Source organism: Lagenorhynchus albirostris, chromosome 14 (genome assembly GCF_949774975.1).
Source record: "Lagenorhynchus albirostris chromosome 14, mLagAlb1.1, whole genome shotgun sequence".
NCBI lineage: Eukaryota > Metazoa > Chordata > Mammalia > Artiodactyla > Delphinidae > Lagenorhynchus > Lagenorhynchus albirostris.
In genome coordinates, this window is record NC_083108.1 from 73,046,388 (window position 1) to 73,065,382 (window position 18,995).

Genomic DNA, 18,995 nt, shown 5'->3' on the forward strand with positions numbered 1-18,995 from the left:
CTGGTAATGTTTGCTTGGTTTTCTTTGTTAATATAATAATTTAGGATTCATCTCTTTGATTGTGCTTCTGTTCTCTTTTTCCATGGAAATGAGGTATGTTTTTTCCCCTGACAATATACTTGTTTGCTTCAGAAGATTCGGACCGCTCCCCATCCAGGCTTCTAGAAGCCAGGCCCATGGCCTCTGCACCAGAGTTTGCAGGCTGCTGGTGCCCAAGCTTAGGTTTCATGATTATACTGGGGAAAGTTTGGTTTCCTAAATCTCTTTCATATGCAAGTAGATGTGTGTGAAACGTTGTTTATTCAGTTCTTTAAAAGCTCCCTTTTATTGAGCACTTGCTCTATACCAGCATCTGAGCTCAGTGCTTTTTCATCCGTTACTCGTATTTGATCCTCACAACAACCTATTTCACAGATGAGGAAACTGAGGGTCAGAGAGGTTAAGGGAGTGGCCTCAGGCACATTGTGCTGGAGAAGCTGGACTCCAAGTGTAGGATGGACTGAGTCCAAAGCCCCGTGCTCTTTGCTAATATATTTGCAAATATAAATGGACAATCTAATAAACACTCCCAAGAGCAGACATTGTTTCTGTTAATATTAATAGCTTGGTTTTGCATATAAAACCCTCATGAATGACTCCGTTGTCCTCGCTCTTCATCCTTCTGCCCACAGTGCTGGAATTGGCCGAACAGGGACGTTCATTGTGATTGATATTCTTATTGACATCATCAGAGAGAAAGGTAGGTCATCTGGAGGACAAGAAGCTACAGTTCCTGTTTTCAGTTTATGGAAGGAAAGTACTAGTGAAAGTAGCCTGTAGAAGAGAATTGAATGTTAAAATATTTTCACAAAAATCTAGGCCGGAGACTTCAGCTTTCAGTATGTTTGCCAGAGAACAGAAGTGATGCTGTTTGAGCTTTTGGCATAAAACAAAGCCTAGGAGCTGCGGGTGCCACTGCTCTGGTCTTTTGTTGAACATGCAACTGCCTTGCTGATGGTATGGGACGGTGCTGTTGGAACGTGAGGGACCCTCACTGCTGACCCTTTACGCTGTAATCTTCTAGGATCCTTGGTATTGGTCAGAAGGCCAGTGCTGTAGCCCTTGGAACATGTTCGGTTAGAACATTAAAGACTAAGTTTGCTTTATCTCTGAGCCTGCTAACAGTTGTGCATTAAACCACTTCACATTGTCTCTGCAGTTTATCCTGATACTCATGGTGCTTGCTTTGTAGGTGTCGACTGTGACATTGACGTTCCCAAAACCATTCAGATGGTGCGGTCTCAGAGGTCAGGGATGGTCCAGACAGAAGCACAGTACCGATTCATCTATATGGCCGTCCAGCATTATATTGAAACACTACAGCGCAGGATTGAAGAAGAGCAGGTACCAAGCCTAGAAGGCTGGCGTGTGGATTTTCAGTTTTCTCTGGGCAGCTTGGATATGCTCTCCTTCCATGCAAAAGGACAGGCTCTGATAGATAACTGTCTTTCTTTGAAAAGGTGAAACAAGTTCCCAACCAGGAAGGGCCTCTCTGGAAACGAATTATTCCCTACTTCACAGCTCTGATTTTTCAGTATGGAGTAGCTCAGGAAGGGGCACCAGGCCTGACAGATTGGGGAAACAGCCACAGAAAAATTGGGATTTTCCCAGGCTCACACGGCAAGCTTAGAACGCAAAGCCTCAAAGTTTCCAGCCTGTTCCACTTTTGGTCCAGGCGATATTCATCCTGATTCCATCTCTTAAATGAATGCCTCACTCTTAATAGCACATGGGGGTTTGAACCACCAATTTGGTTGAGTTGGAAACAGTAAAATTTCAATTTTAATAAGCCATGCATAATGAAGAACAATGTAGCATTGGTGCCTTTCCATTGGAAGCTATTCATAACAGACACAAAGCTGAGTTAAAGAGGATTGAGGAGACTGCTCTTTCCGGAGCTTAGGCTTATCTCCCTCCCCAGCCCCAGCCCCAGCCCCATTGCTGTGCTGCAGACTGGATGGTGTCTAAACATCAACAGGGTTTGCCTGCTTTACCCTGTTTATTGCCTTCCAGAAAACTCAGCTTCTCAAAATAGGACCTGCCACCTAATTGAAAGATTTCTAGCCCAGCAGCATAGCAGCCACGTTATCAAAGTGTGGTTAGCCAAAGTTAGTTAGTTTAGTAGGTTCTCAGTCCACACAGAAATACTCACTAGATTGTTTCCTTGTACAAAAACATCTTCAGAAGCAGTGTGTGTATAGAAAGCTACCGCCAAATAGTTAACAAGCTACTGGTTTTGAACTTTACTGCTTTAAGTCTGACTTTGTGTTATTGTAAGTGCTATGAACTGTTTAGATGGTTACTGTAGGCTATTTTATATTTGTCTTCCAGTTATATTAATTTGGGCCAGGAATACTTAAAGCATAAAGCTGCCCAAAGAGAAGGACTCCTAATAAATACAAGAGAGGATAGTACAGTTGGTACAAATGGGAAGTTATTCGGGAATATCTTGAAGAACATAATGTAGTCTTGTTCAGAAAAGCTGGGGGGAAAGCTCTCTATTTCACTCAGAAGCTTTGGTCTTTCTTCTTGTTCTGGAGAATTTAGGGACTTTCCCTCCCAGCTTTTCTGGCACTTCAGATCTTCCCATTACCATATATGGTCCCTCTGACCCTGAATTTGAAGTTGTAATTTGGATTTAGGAACTACTTAAAAAAAAAACAAAAAACCTTTATCGCTGCTCTTTTATTGGAGGTGAGGGGTAGGAGAGGTAGAATGTAGACAGAATGTAGTCTACAGAATGTAGACGATAGAGACTGAATGTCCCTGGTAATCCCACCCCAAGAGTACTAGAATGCATGCATGCATTCATCCACTCAGCCAATACTTTTTTGGTGCCAATATGTGTCAGCATATGAACTACTATTTGGTACATGAGCCTTTGGATTTATGTAGCCTAAATATATGTAGGCTTAGATTATATTTATTTTTAAAAATTAGATCCTGTACTATGTTGTTTTCTGCATTGTATTGTTTGATTCAGTGTAGGAACTTGCTACTTGATTTAGTGGTAAAGTAAGAAGTACTTTATTTTAGCAGAAGGTTTAAGTGGCAGACTTAAGAACATGAAAACCGGGCTTCCCTGGTGGCACAGTGGTTGAGAGTCCGCCTGCTGATGCAGGGGACACGGGTTCGTGCCCCGGTCCGCGAAGATCCCACATGCCACGGAGCGGCTGGGCCCGTGAGCCATGGCCGCTGAGCCTGCGCGTCCAGAGCCTGTGCTCCGCAACGGGAGAGGCCACAACAGTGAGAGGCCCGTGTACCGCAAAAAAAAAAAAAAAGAGCATTAAAACCACCTGATTTTTAAATTAAGCAAAAGAACAAAACTCATTTAGGATAATTAATTATTTTGAAATACAGTCATTTCCAAAATTATGAAGCATTAAGGACCTTTGGGAGTGGAAGAATGTGCTACAGAGGGATAAATGAAAAAAAGAAAAGGCAGTAGAGAAACAGACAGCATTGGAAGGAGGAAATGCAGAAACAGGTGGGAATCTAGAGGAAATGCAAATGAGCAAGACTGAGAAAATTCTCAGCTCTTTATAAATGGATCTTCTCACACTCTGCTGTTTACTTGGAAGTAGATTTCTTTTGTTAACTTCCATTTCAGAATTAAAACAATTTTTTTTTTACTTGCAGAAACAGTATAATGGAATTCCCTTCACCCACCTTTCCTGACTGTTAACATTTTAACACATTTACTTTATCACTGATTCATATTCTTTCTCTCTCTCCATATGTATATACACACACACACATATATAAATAGCTTTATATATACCTATATAATTTTTTAAATGAAATATTTGTAGGTTGCAAACATTAATGTCCCTTTGCCTCCAAATACTCTGATGTGTATTTCCTAGAAATAAGGACATTCTCTTATATAACCATAGTAAAATTATCAAAATCAGGAAATTAGCACTGATACAGTAACTATTTTCGAATCTATAGACCGTGTTCAGATTTTGCCAATTTGTCCTACTAATATCCTTCGTGTGGTTCAGGGTCACGTGGTGCATTTAGCTGTCATGTATTTTTAGTCTCCTTTAATCTGGAGCAGTATTCAATCTTTATCTTTCATGACCTTGACATTTTTGAAGAGTTCAGACCAGTTGCTTGGTAGAATGCTCCTCAGTTTGGATTTGTATGATGTGTTCTCTTGATGAGATTCAGGTCATGCATTTTTGACAGGACGGTCGCAGAAGTGATGCTGTGTCCTTCCTGGTACATCACATCATGAGCTCCCTCTTGGTTTGTTTCACTCCTGACGGTGTTAACTTTGATCACTTGATTAAGGTGTTGTCTGTCTGATTTCCCCACTGTTACGTTGCTGTCTTTCCCTTTTTAATTAATATCTTGTAGGTAGATACAAGAAACTATATAAATGAACAATTTTTCATCATACTTTTTGCCTACCAGTTTTATATTCATTCACGATTCTTGCCAGGAAAAATTACCACTGTGACATTTGCCCAATGGTGATTTTCTCTTTTCACCATTCCCTTTTCATTTATTAGATGGAAGCCTACTATAAGAAATAGCTTTCCCATCTTCCTTATTTATTTATTCATTCATTTATTTATGTCAGAATGGGTTATAGTCCATTACTGTTACTTATTCTGTTGCTTAAACTGTCCCAAATTTGCCTAGTGGGAACCTTTTCGAGTTGGTTCCTGTGTTTTTTTGATATGTTCCCATTTTTGATTACTTCCTTACTCTTTTTGACACCACAAGATGATCTAGGTTCATCTTGTACTTTCCCAGCCGGTTTTCTAAGGAGCCCTGATGCTTCTTACTGAAGAGTGGTATTTCAAAGCCAAGATCTGGATACTGGGTATGTTTGTTTGTACTGGTATAATATTCTTTGAATTGCTAATTAGCAAATTAATTACTCCTCTTGTCTAGCTCTCTCTATATAATCCCTCTCTCTCTCTCTCTCTCATATATATATATGTGTGTGCGTGTGTGTGCGCGTGCGCACGCGCACGTGTGTGTGTATACACACACACACACACACACATATATGCATGAGGCCATGCCTCCATTTGTCCTGTTTTATTTGTTTCCCTAGCCTTGTGCTTCTTCACATATCTTCCATAATCTCCTTGGTTCAATAAAAAGGTGTTCTCACATTTGTTCATTTGTTTATTCATTCCTGCATTAATTAAAGTCAGTTGTATTATGTGCCAGGCACTGTGCCAGATCCTGGAAATATAAGTAGTCATGTTCCTGAAATGGAAATAAATCCGTACGATGGAGCAGAAGGAGTTAGAGGGAGAGCATGGGGCGTGTTGGGTGAGATTAGGAAAGTCAGCAGAGGCCAGATTTCGAGGGGGTGGGTCTTGCAGGCCATATTGAGGATTTAAAACTTTATCCTAAGGAAAATGGGAAATCACTGAGGATTTTGAAGCAGGGGAATGACATAAAAAGATCCTCAGGTCTTCCCTGGTGGCACAGTGGTTAAGAATCCCCCTGCCAATGCAGGGGGCATAGGTTTGATCCCTGCTCCGGGAAGATCCCCACATGCCGTGGAGCAGCTAAGCCCATGCGCCACAACTACTGACGCTGCACTCTAGAGACCTCGAGCCACAACTACTGAGCCCGCGTGCCGCAGTTACTGAAACCCACACGCCTAGAGTCCGTGCTCCGCAACAAGAGAAGCCACCGCAGTGAGAAGCCTGTGCAGTGCAACGAAGAGTAGGCCCCGCTCACCACAACTAGAGAAAGCCCACGCACAGCAACGAAGACCCAACGCAGCCAAAGATAAATAAATAAAAAATAAATAAATTTATGAAAAAAAAGAGATTGTCATTTTAAAAAGAGGGCCCTGGCTTGAGAGGGAAGGCTGGGTGGGCACGAGGCTTGAGCAGCTGCAGGGGGACCAGCGTCAGTGAGAACTGATGGTGGTTTGGACAGGATAGCAGGGGCTGATAGTGAGCCCAGGGAGAGTAGAACCAGTAAGATTCTGTGATTAGATGTGGAAGGAGTCAGGGTGTTTGTAATCCTGACATTTGAGCCCAGAGCACCCTGGATGCATCATCTTGTTGTTCTGTAACTTAGACAAGAGCATTTTCATTTTACTCTCTCCCTGCTCTGGGCTTTTGGGCTTTTTTGTAATTTAAGGTTTAAGAATGTAACTGGGTTTACTCACATGGAAAGATAGTTAATACCAGATGATTTTAGAGCCTCATGGTTGGTTCCTCCTTTCAACCTTGGCTGTGTGTCAGTTGACAAGACCGTAAGATTTATTATAAACATTGCAAGCGACTTGGTAACCATGCTATGTCATTGAATTCCAGTGGAGGATAGATAAATTTCAGATCATTTTTTTAGACCTCCTCTGAAATAAATTTCCCTCCACTCCTCAAAGCAAAATAAAACAAAATGGAACAAAACAGCCCCTACCCCCTGAGAATTTTTCTTGATCTATAAGACAGCCTGGGCTGTCATGGTTCCGAGAAACAAACCCATCTGACTTGTGAATCAGTTTTATTTCTTGTTTTTCCAAAATAAGCTAAAAAGCTCCAGCATTTTTATGTTATTCCTCGAGCTGCTATGATTTTTAAAAATAATTCCTGTTCCATTTGCATTAATTATTCCTCATTGGAAAATTCTTTTGTCATCACTTCATGTAGAAATATTGATTTTGGTTTTCAAGAAAGTGTGTAGTAGGGAGAAAGAAATGGGGGGATGGAGTTTCAGTCATGCAAGATGATGAGGTTCTAGAGATCTGCTGTACACCAATAGCAAGTGGTTAACAATATTATACTGTACACATAATGTTTTGTAAAGAGGATATATCTCATGTGTTTTATTTTAAACCACAATTTTTAAAAAAGTGTTGAGTAGAAAGCATCTTTATGCTTCAGTTTATTTATTGTATATTTAAATTTTTTATTCAAAAAAGTGAGTTAGGGGCTTCCCTGGTGGCGCAGTGGTTGAGGGTCCGCCTGCCGATGCGGGGGACGCGGGTTTGTGCCCTGGTCCGGGAGGATCCCACGTGCCGCGGAGCGGCTGGGCCCGTGAGCCATGGCTGCTGGGCCTGCGTGTCTGGAGCCTGTGCTCCGCGACGGGAGGGGTCGCAGCGGTGGGAGGCCCGCGTACCGCAAAAAAAAAAAAAAAAAAAAAAAAAAGAGTTAGGATTTTAAAATTTTAAGTAAGTGATGCTCTCTGTCAATTCTTCCAGCTAATATTTAATTTTAAATTATATTGTATCTTAAAAAAAATTACTTCTTATGTAAGTCAGCATTTCAGTGCTAAAAAGTGTATGGCTGCTATTCAGAGGTGATTATTCACAAGGACTTTAAATTTTTTTTTTTTTTTTTTCGGTACACGGGCCTCTCACTGCTGTGGCCTCTCCCGAATGCACAGCCCAAGCGGCCATGGCTCACGGGCCCAGCTGCTCTGTGGCATGTGGGATCTTCCCGGACCGGGGCACGAACCCGTGTCCCCTGCATCGGCAGGCGGACTCTCAACCACTGCGCCACCAGGGAAGCCCAGGACTTAAAATTTTTAAAACCAGTTCAAAAAGTTCAAATACTATATAGACTCAATGAAACATTTTCTCCTCGGATTTCTTTTTTGCAACTTCTTCCCTAGACCATAAGTTCTGTAATGACTGCAATTTATAATAAATTGGTTTGGCTTCTTTAACAGAGGCTAAATAATAGTGCCTTAAACAAGATAGAAGCTTATTTCTCTATAGAGAAGTCCAAGCTGGCAGGCAATTTGGGGATCAGAGGGTATAGGGCGGGGACCTAGGTTCATCCAGGGACCCAGGTACATTCGGTCTTGTCCCTCTACTGTCCTTTAGGATGTTTCCTTTTTCACATGGTTGCAGAGAGTAGGAGGAAGTGGAGGGCAAGCAGCTGCCTGTTAACGTAGGAGTCAGACTTTCTCTGTCGAGGGTCAGACGGTGAGTCTCTTAGGATTCCCAGTTACATATGGTCTCTGTTGCATACTCTCTCTTTTTTTACAACCCTTTAAAAACTATTAAACTTGTGATGAAGTAACTATTCTTACAAGCCTTGCAAAAGGTCTGGGCTAGATTTGTCCCATAGGCCATTAGTTTGCCAACCCCTGTTTTAAGGTTATGACTAGAAATTGCACACCACTTCCTCATCTGTTAAATATGGCTGGGACTTCCCTGGTGGTCCAGTGGTCAAACTCCACGCTTCCACTGCAGGGATCGCGGGTTCGATCCCTGGTAGGGGAACCAAGATCCCCCGTGCCGTGTGGCGTGGCCAAAATAAATAATAAATAACATAAATAATAAATAGGGCTAATAATAGTATCTATTTCAAAAGGTTGTTATGAGGATTAAAATGAGATAATATATTCAAATAGTGCCTGACACAAAGCCAGTGCTTAGAAAATTTTAACTGTTTTTACTGTAATAATAATTGATATTTAACTCTGTGAAAGAGAATTAGCACATTTTTCTTTTATCTCCTGATTTTTGTCATGGTTTATGACATTTATATCTATAATTATGACAGTTGTTCAGTGTTAGTGCTGTATTTAGATCAAAACTCTAGTCCTTTTATCACGGTATCTGTTTCTCTGAATTCTTTGTTTTGATTTTGATTTATCTCTGTTGGCTAGATTTCATTACTAGCTGTTTTTTTTTTTTTTAAGATAATTGCATTCTAAGTTTTTGCATGCTTAAAAATGTCCGAACATTTGTTTTATATCTAAAGGGTAACTTAGTAGGGTATAAGATTCTTGGGGTTTTTTTTCCCCACAGGATTTTTTGGAATTATGTGACTGTGTTGGAGTCTAAAGTCAATTTGATTATCCCCCCTTACATGTGACTGACTTTTTCCTGCCTGGAGATCCAATCCAGGCATATTCTTTATCGTTGATGTTTGGGAGATTGATTGTGAAGTTTTTCCTTTTAAAATGCAGATTCAAAAAAATAAATAAATAAAATAAAATGCAGGTTCAGATTTTTTTTTCCTTTGAGATTTCTGGAACATTTTCTTGCATTATGTCCTAGAATATTTTTTTATGTTTTATTTGTTCCCATCTTCAGGAATTCCATAATATATATCAAATCTCTTAATAGCTTTCTCCATCACTTTTATGTATTTTATTAATAGTTTAAAAAATATGTTTTCCTCTAGACTGTTTACAGTGTCCCTTTCTATGTTCTTAGTTATTTAATTTTTTGCTACCTCTAATTAGACTTGAACTTACTATATTTCGTGTCTTTCTTTTATTTCCTTTTGTTGCTTCGCCAGCTTGCTTTTCATCTCCTCTGTTGTCATATAATCTCTTATTTACGCTCTTTTTTTAAGAAAGCGCATGTCTGTAAAGTCTATGATATTAAGGCAGAACTATTTGTGTTCATCTTTTCTTCTTTCTTTGTTTAGGTTCTTTTTTGATGTGTTTTCTCCATCTGCCTTTTGCTCTTTGCTCCCTTTTTCCTTTTTGTACCTTCTCCCCTTCTTTATATAGGCTCTGTGCTGACCCCTTCATTACCGGATAGTCCATAGCGAGGGGAGGCAGGGTGGCTGAGGAGGTCCACAGCTTTGCTTGGGTTTGTTGTCTCAGTGCCCTGTTACCTTCGCCCTGGGAGCACATCCGTGTGTTGGTGTTCAGGGGGTCATTCTGACACTTTGCAATGCCTGTAGAGTCAGAGGGGTTAATAATGCTCCCTCCTACCCTGCCTCTCCTCTAGGCCACCTCAGCTGGGAGGGTGGCAGTGGATGGCAGAAAAGGCTCTTCAGACTGTGGGCCTTTCTACTGTGTTGAACTGGCTCTTGACAAGCCTTCCCCCACTTCTCCTATGGCCTGCCGTGGCTCAGCTCCAGGCCTTTCACTCCTGGGACAGTGACATTCAGGGGTTTCTTTTTCCTGCTACCACCTGAGGGGTATGTGTTACTTCTCAGCTTCCTTCTTATTTTGGTCCAGTTTTCACAGTACTATATCAGAGACACTTTATAGTTTGTAGACTGGAGTTGTAGCATTCCCTTGTTTTATGTATAGTAAGATTTTCCATTTTTTATTTAGCTGTTTTTGGTGAGTTTTGAGCAAGGAGAGGAAAAAGAAATTCCACTGGTGGATTTAAATTTCTTTTATGCTTTACATTTTATTTTGAAAAATTTAAAACATTCATTACCACACCCATAATAGACCATTTCCTTTTGTCACGTTTCTTTCAAATCTTTTTTCTTTTTAAAAGCAATCAAGTGTAACCACTATATGGCTGAGATTCCGTTTGACACCCACCCCCAGGGCCACCCCTCATCTTCACCCTCGGAACCCCAAGGCAGTAACTAGCCTTGCAGTCTCTTTTTGTATTTAAAAATTTTTAAATACAAATATCTGTATACAATATATGACATTGTTTTTATGTTTAGAATGTTTAGCAAGATGATATACTGTTTCATTGTTTTGCAGTTTGTGTTTTTCCACCTAACATTGTGTATGTAATCTGTTTTGATACACACACACACACACACACACACACACACACACTTTTCCTCTTCACTGTTGCATATTATTTCGTGATATGAATGTGAGGTATTCATTGTGAGGTATTCAGTGTTCTCTTGGTGAACATTGTTAGGAATAGCACGTCACTGGACATCCTTGTCAGCTCTTTCTAGGCTTGGGTGCGTGAGTTTCTCAAGAAGTAAATGTTCAACGTTGTAAAATATATGTGCCTTTTCATCATTACCGGATACTAACTAGTTGGTACTATCAGTTGTGTACCAGAGTGATGGCACCAGTTCACCCTCTCAACAACAGTGAATGAGAGTCACTGCTCTACGTCAGTATTTGATACGGATACTCTTTCTAACATTTACTGTGTCTTGAATAATCCTGTAATGAAGGCAGCATTATATAATGAAGATAACTTGATGGATTAGATTTTCGGAATTGGTTGTTTCTGGGTGAATTTAGGAGGAAAGAATGATAAATCATCTAACTAGAGTCCTACCTAATGCAGTTCATTCTGTATCTGAAATGAGATTACATTTTACTGGTTTTCTCTGCCTTTTTTCCCCCAGAGAATCATTGGGCTGAAAGTAAAGTTTTAAATGTGCTAGAGTTTTTTCTGGAGTGGGGGTGGGGTGGGGACGATACGATAAAGTGTATTATTCTGCTAAGAGTGCTGCCATCTTTTGTACCTGTGTGCAGTTTTTACTTGGAGTGCGTTTATTTCTGAAACTCTTTTCCCACCTGTTTACTTGAAAATCATTAAATGTGTTGCAAGTGAACTATGAAATGATTGGATGCTAATGTGTCAAAGAACGTGTGAATTCTCTCTTAGTCCAGAAACAGGTACATTTCATTTAATACAGTAAGTTGTTAATGCATGACTCTCTGCTTTTGAATTGTATGGTTCAAAGGTCCATTTCACCCATATGATGTATTTACATGAAGGAGGTGAATTCCCTGACATTTGGTCAACATACCAGTATTCAGGGTCCAACTTGTCTGTCAAACTCTCTCTCTTTTTTTCTTTTTAATGAAATGCCTTTTTGACTTCTTCATTCCCTCAAAAAAGTCACAGTTCTTCATATATGCAATCTTCACTTTGCAGAAGAGCAAGAGGAAAGGGCACGAATACACAAATATTAAGTATTCCCTGACGGACCAGGCAACTGGAGATCAGAGTCCCCTCCCACCTTGTACCCCAACGCCGTCCTGTGCAGAGTAAGTAGAAATGAAGGAAAATCTTTTTACCTGAACATTATCCTATAGAAAAGCTTTAAAAAATGATATGTCTTTGCAGCACATGCCTTTCCTTGGTGCACATTATTGTTGCCTCACTGGTTCTTGAGTGTGCCAGTGGCTAGCTAAACTAAATTTTAGTTGAACTAAACTGAAGGCTGCTTGCTACACTGGCTAGGAGTCTACGGGACTGTACAGATATCAAGTGCTGGTTCTCCAAGGAGAATCTAATTTTTAAAAAGTATTTTATTTATTTGGTTGTGCTGGGTCTTAGTTGCGGCAGGCAGGCTCCTTAGTTGCAGCTCGCCAGCTCCTCGGTTGTGGCATGCAAACCTTAGTTGTGGTGTGTGGGATCTAGTTCCCTGACCAGGGATCGAACCCGGGACCCCTGCATTGGGAGCGCGGAGTCTTAACCACTGCGCCACCAGGGAAGTCCCAAGAATCTAATTTTTCTTTTGATGGGGTGTGGATTGTTGCAGAGGTAGGTAACACCCTTTTTGATGAGTCAAGACTCTTGGCTATGTAAAAGTAAGTAAATTGACCATCAATGTGTCAACACAATCATGGTCTAATTTTCCACAGTCAGTAGAAATCTACTGTGGGTATTTAAACCAGGTTAGCAAACTACAGCCCCCAGGCCAAATCCGGCCACGGCCTGCTTTTGTACAGCTCATGGACGGTTCTTAAAGGGTTATTAAAAACACACACACACAAAGAATAATACATGACAGAGACCGTGTATGGCCCACAGAGACTACATTATTTTTAGTCTGGTCCTGTACAGAAAAACTTTGCCAACTCCATGTTTAAACTAAAACATGTGATAAGAAAATATTCGTTAAATCGATTATGTGAATAACAATTGTAAGTTATTTTTTTTCTGTATATCCTAAAGTCACTCTCTGGTATAACATTTACTTTTTATTTTCCCCTAGGAGTCTTATCCCTGTTTGCTTCTGATGTGGATTTTTAAACCCCTGTTGGCTTTAATACTCTATATAAACGTTTTTGATAACATATATGAGGCTCGTATTTACATTTGCTTTCTATTTAACATTGAAATGAAATTATATAGCAAAAGTATGCTCTCCACCAAGCTGCCTCTTCCTTCTGCCTGCTTTTTTCTTTCCCAGCGGACTGATGGGGAAAGTTGATTTTAAATTGCTATCTGCAGTGATTTGCAGTGGAACCAGCACGTCAGGGCTCCGAGTCCTTGCCAGAAAGCTTTCCCTACATGTTGGCTCAACAGAATTAGCTCTGACGACTCCCTTTTTACCAGTGGCCTGCCTGTGACTAATAGGTTCTCTGCCTCTCCGTTCCCGTTGTCCCCCTTGTAGGGTGCAGACCCAGGAGACCCCGGCCCCTGCTGCTTGTTTCAGCTTGTTCCTCTCTGACCAGCCCAGAGCTGCTGGGTTCCTCGTCCCCCTGGACTGTTCTGGTCTCCACTCTGCTCAACAAAACAGAGTCTGGGGGCTTCCCTGGTGGCGCAGTGGTTGAGAGTCTGCCTGCCGATGCAGGGGACACGGGTTCATGCCCCGGTCCGGGAAGATCCCACGTGCCGCGGAGCGGCTAGGCCCGTGAGCCATGGCTGCTGAGCCTGCACGTCCGGAGCCTGTGCTCCATAACGGGAGAGGCCACAGCAGTGAGAAGCCCGCGTACCGCAAAAAAAAAAAACAAAAAACAGAGTCTGGGCTCTGATGCATTGCCGCTCCACTCTGGGGCCCTAAACTGCCGGTCAGCTTCATGTTCACCTTCATGTCGCCGGATTGGGGGCTGAATGGATCTGTAGTCCCTGCCTAACCGTTCCTACACTTTGCCTTTACATTGCTCTGGCCCATTCAGATCCTTCTGCCCACAATGAATACCATTCTTTTCTCTATGCACATGTCCCAGCTTCCTTCAAGGTCTAACCCAATGCCTCATCGTACAGGCCTGCCTCCCTCCACCCTCCTGGAAAACAACTCTCCTTCCGCCAAACCCCGGGAGCACAGGGACTCGAGCCTCTTACTTCAGAATTATTTTGCTGTGTGTTTCTGTCCGATATCCTCTCCTATAATGTCAGCTCCTGGGGGCGGGAGCTATGTCTGCGCCGCATATGGTCCCCAGAGAATAGAGTATGTGCATTATAACTATCATGTAAGGTTAAACAGTATGTCTGCGTTTTTATTAGTGTCGTCTTCCTTTTCTTCTTTTCAGAATGAGAGAAGATAATGCTAGAGTCTATGAAAATGTGGGTCTGATGCAGCAGCAGAAAAGTTTCAGATGAGAAGACCCGCCAAGACTTCAAGCACAGAAATAGGTATTTCAACAGAAGTGCTCTACTGGTTAATTGTTTATATCATTTGTGGCATTTTGAAGCAGGCAAATAATTTGTGACTGTTTTAACAAAGTGAACCACAATTGAATTTTAAAACCCAGCCTCTTTTTTCTTCTGCCTGTATTTCTTTCTCCAAGTTGGATTCATTAAATATTGAAATCAAATACAGAATTAATTCTGTGAAGGGCAGGGTTAGCACTTACAGAAAAATGGTTGATACTGGTGATGAAGGGCAGATATCATCATTCCTGCAATTTTTATTAAAGTAGGTTAACCCACGCTGTGCTGGGAGATGATCTGTAGGGATCTAGGGACTGTGGGGACATGGCACTGGATGGTCAGAGTCAGGATGCCTGAGTTTTCACCCCAGTGGGCCTCTGACTGGCTGGCTGTATGACACAGGGCACTGGACTTCCTGGGCCTCTGACTGGCTCAACTCCACATCCCTTCCAGCTCTGATGCTGGGAATTCGTCTCCCTTGTACGTCTCCTTCCTTCCATTCACCTTTTTAGACAGGGACCCAATTGTGTGATGTATGTTTAAAAGGTAAGTTTTTAGCATTTCACGTCGAAATTCCCATTTCAATGAGTAGTATATTTAAAAGCTCTAAATCTACTTTAAAATGGTTTACTGCCTTGCCAAACTTTTAGATGTATGCTCCTTAAAAATTCTAACTTATTTCTTTGCCAGATGTGGACTTTCCCCCTCTCCCTGAAAAGATCAAGAACAGATGCAAGGAAGTTTACATGAAGAATGAATTTGAATTTGGAAGGCTTGCATTGTGGTTGACTACCTTTTGATAAGCAAAATTGGAAACCACTTAAAGACCACTGTATTCTAACTCAACAATACCTGATTTCCAATTACTCATGTCCTCAGATAAGAAGAAATCATCTCTATGATGTAGACAGTGTTATATTTTATGGAATTTTATTTTAAATTGAGGAAGCAGTTAAATTGTGCTCTATATTTTCCAGATGATGGTGATTCAAATTCTAGTTATTGGCATTTTTTCTTTTGATAACCTCAACAAACTTAGTTTCCCCTCTGCTTTGTGGGGAATGATAGGGCACTTGTAAGAGGAGAAATGATTGGGGATAATTAAGTAACAACACCCTATAGAAGTGAGAACAATTTCATTTATCATCACTTATCCAGTAGTGGATAATGCATTTTGATGGCCTCTTATTTTGGCTAAATAATAATTAAGCCAGTGCCCCAGACTGTCTCCCCTTGCATTGCCATTGAAAAATCATGGGGGTGGAAATCATGGGAACTTAGGATAAAAGGCATGGTTTCTTCTTAGCAGTTGACCAATTACATTCAGCCTGTTGACTGAGAAACTCGTGGTGGGAAAACGTTTGTCATCTTTTCTTTTCATTTGAGTAATTGTATTTAGGAAAAAATGCATCTATGGATAACCAGTTTTGGGTTATCACTTGTTGCTGACAAACCACCTTAAAACTGAGTGGCTTAAAACAACAACTGGCTTTTCCCCATCTCTTCAAACTGGGCTGGGCTCAGCTGAGCGGTTCCTCTCCTTGTCTTGCTGGTGTCACTCGTGGTTGGCAGGATGGCTGGGCCTCTCCATCTGCATGCGGTCCTCAGGTCTCACCTTCTCCACGTGGCCTCGCCCACAGGGTAGCTGGACCACATTTATGGCAGCTCAGAGGTCCCAAGGGTATAAAGCAGTAGTGGCCAGGTTTAAGACTTAAACCCAGAACTGTCACAGCATCACTTCTACTGCCTTCTATTGATTAAAACCAGTCCCAGGCCCAGCTCCGATTTGGGAAGAGGAGACTGCACGAGGGCATGAAATGGAGGTGAGGTTCCTTGGAGGCCCCCAGTGTAACAGACCGTCAGAACCAGTGCCATGGAAAAACAGCTAAAAAAAGAGGTTAGCAAAAGTAGAAGCTGCTAGTGACCTTGGGAAGCTGAAGCTGGTTATGATAGCTGCTGTAAGCTGGAAGTCGGGCAGAAACAGAGGGCCTTCAGCGAGCTTCCTGAACCAGTTCTGCTGGCTCTTAGCATATGTTCTAAACCATTGCTTTGGGAAACTGGTCTCTTAAGGTTGGGTGTGTTCGGGAGGGCAGAGCATTTGAAAGCAGAGCCACCTCATTGCCCTGGCCACTGCAGAGGGAGGTGAATGGGGTGCTTTCTTCACGCCCCTGGCTTCAGTCGGGCCCCACACCCATGCACGCAGTCAAGGCTGCAGTGCGGAGGGGCAGTTCTCGTGAGGCCACTAGTCAGATTGAATTAGCAGTAGCTCATTTTTGTTTTAACCAAGCAGTAGGATTTGCTAATGTTCTACCTGAAGTGCCTTCTCCAAAGACATCCCTCTTTGCCCTGTGTGTTGAATCATCATTCAATGAGTGTATTTCAATTGAAGTATCTTTGGTGGACTTTGTAAAGATAATAAAATGCCACGGCAGCTTTGCCGTTAAGTCATGATCTCCTTAATCGAATTCTTCTTGCTTTGTCTCCAAAAAAGGAAGGACTAGATCCAACCCTGTTAGTAGCTCCTTTCTGAGGTCTTTACCTCCTTTGAAACCCTGAGGTTGTTTGGGGAGAGCCTGGCTGCCGTTTTCACAGACAAAATTACATTGACTTCTCCCCCCACCTCCCCTCCCCCCCATCCATTGAACTTAGAATTGTTGAAGGTAATTACCTTCTAAGAGGAATGTAAATGACTGCTGTCTTCTTGTCAAGCCTGTAAAGAAAGAGATTCCAGTTCAGTACTTGCAACAAGGATCTTGAATCCTGTTATTTGTATTGCATTGTCACATTGAATGGTCCTCGTTTTTGCGATAACGTTTTGACTCTGGACTTTGGGGGCAAGGTCTTTCACCAGCATACAAGGATTTGATTGTACAACATATCTGCTGCATTAACGTCTCTGTCTGTAGCTTAAGATCAGTTGTTTTTGCACTTGGAAACACCTGATCCTGGCCAGCTTCATTTGTAATAGGACATTGATTTCATTTAGATTTCCCTCCACGAAGTCAGCACCTATTATGTGGTGTAAACTGATGCCAAGACAAGATTAATAGTCCCTAGGTTGCCTAGGTTTGTCGTGTGTTTGGTAAAGGTGATTGCAGGTTCTCCGGTAAGATTACATGGGATGGATTCACGTGGAGGGGCTGTGAAGATGGGGGAGGGGGAGGTGAGCTCGAGGTGCGGGTGTAAAAAAAACAGTGGAAATGGAAGTTCCAAAGAGGTGGTTTCTGAGGAAGTCAGAGGGCCTGGGACCACAGCAGTCAGTAATAGTTGAATCAGGTTACCTGGAAAATAGGTGTGATAGCTACACGTCTGCAGTCTGCGTCTGGGTTGCTGGTAGACATTAAATTTGCACAATATTCCCATAGCTGGCTAAGTATTTTAAAATTACAAGCATAGGATTTTATATTTGGGGTGAAGAAATTATCTGGCATGTGGTATTGGGGTTTTTTAAAAAAGCCAAATTTCAGAGTCTTAATAGCCTGTTTTTTTTTTAAAAAAAACAAAACAAAACAAAAAGACACCTTGTATCCAGTGTGTGGCCCTCCTGAAAATTCTGGTCATCTCGCTCTTTGAAATCGGTGACTTTACAAATGTGGCTAAATGGGGATGAGAAAATACATGTACTACTTTCTTGGTGTTCGTGCATTCTTTACGGAGCCCAGTTGCTTTGGAACAGCCAAGAAAATCATCAAGATTATTTTTAGGGGTTATTAAGGGGTTACTAGGGTTTTTAAGAACTAATATAATGTCCTGGGTTATTTCTAGTTCAGAGGAATGTGGAAAAAGGTATGCAATTGTGAAGTGTTCTGTTGTAGCTTGTTAATCCGTAAGGGAAACTTAGACTGTAGACGTAAGTACAAACCCAGTGCAGTTTTTGTTTTCTGTATGTTGTTGGCGGAATAAAGTTTTACATCGTAAGCACATGGCCTCCCTGATTTCAATATGCCTTTATTAGGATCTGTATTAGCCCTTAATTTCGTTAAAATCTTTTTTCCTCTTCCTCTTGAAAAATAAGTTCCAAAATATAGTTTATTATACCTTCCATCCTTAAAAAGTTTGTTCCTTTTTTACTATGGGCAGTTCACATAAGGCAAAAATATTAAACAGTTGGTTTTAGTGTGTTGTATAACTTTGCTGTATATCAAACTAATTTTTACAAGTTTTCATCCTAAACCTCAAATCATGTAATTAATAATTTGCCTGTTTATTTATGACCTAGTTGTGATTCTTTTATTAATAAAAGCTAATGGAAAAGGATCCTTTATTAAGTCGATGACTAGATCTACAGTTAATTTTCCTGCAGTATATGAAGTATTGTACCAGAGTATTAAAAGATATGTAATATTTTATTGATAAATCTCTCCTTTAAAAGGAATACGTTTTAGGATGTCATCATTTTGATGTGAATCATGTAAATGTTGATAATATGCACTGTTTATTATACATTAGTGTTTCAAGAGATTCACTTAATTGCCTTTTTGCCCACGTATATTATGTAGTCTATTTGCAATTGTTTTAAAAAAAATGACATTAAAAGAATAGTTTATGTAGAGAAACATTAGTGGATGTTAATTGTCTCCTCACCTGTATTTATGGGTGTTAGTTCAACTGCTTTGCTAGTTGCAAAGCCGTATTATCAGAGTAAAAGTGTATTTGTAAACTGTATGGGAACTAAAAATTAGGAATAAAACCATTTTCGTATATTATGGTATTTGTCATTTACTTCATCTGAAATGTCCAGGAAAAACTGGGATTACAGGTCCCTCAACCTCTTATACTAGCCAAATGCTGACATTTTGCAGCTCTTATCTAGAAGGGAACCTGGAATTCAGAATGAATGAATCAGTTCCTCAAGCATTTGAGTGCCTATTTTATGAGTAGCTTTGGGAGACAGGGAATTTTATTTGGAAGAACTTATGAGTAAATAGCGAGTAAAAAGTATGTCTGTATA

General features: G+C 41.1%; 1 protein-coding gene across 4 annotated transcripts in view; it reads left to right on the plus strand.

Annotated features, from left to right (window-relative positions):
- PTPN11 (protein tyrosine phosphatase non-receptor type 11) overlaps positions 1-18,750 on the plus strand; it is a 79,707-nt gene extending 60,957 nt beyond the window's left edge. For all 4 annotated transcript variants that reach the window (XM_060170485.1, XM_060170487.1, XM_060170486.1 and 1 more), the window contains 5 exons: positions 672-739; positions 1,232-1,383; positions 11,597-11,709; positions 13,924-14,026; positions 14,735-18,750. In XM_060170485.1, coding sequence (XP_060026468.1) covers positions 672-739; positions 1,232-1,383; positions 11,597-11,709; positions 13,924-13,993 — 403 coding nt within the window. In that variant the 3' untranslated portion in view covers positions 13,994-14,026; positions 14,735-18,750. The remainder of the gene's footprint in view (positions 1-671; positions 740-1,231; positions 1,384-11,596; positions 11,710-13,923; positions 14,027-14,734) is intronic.
- Positions 18,751-18,995: the final 245 nt, after the last annotated feature.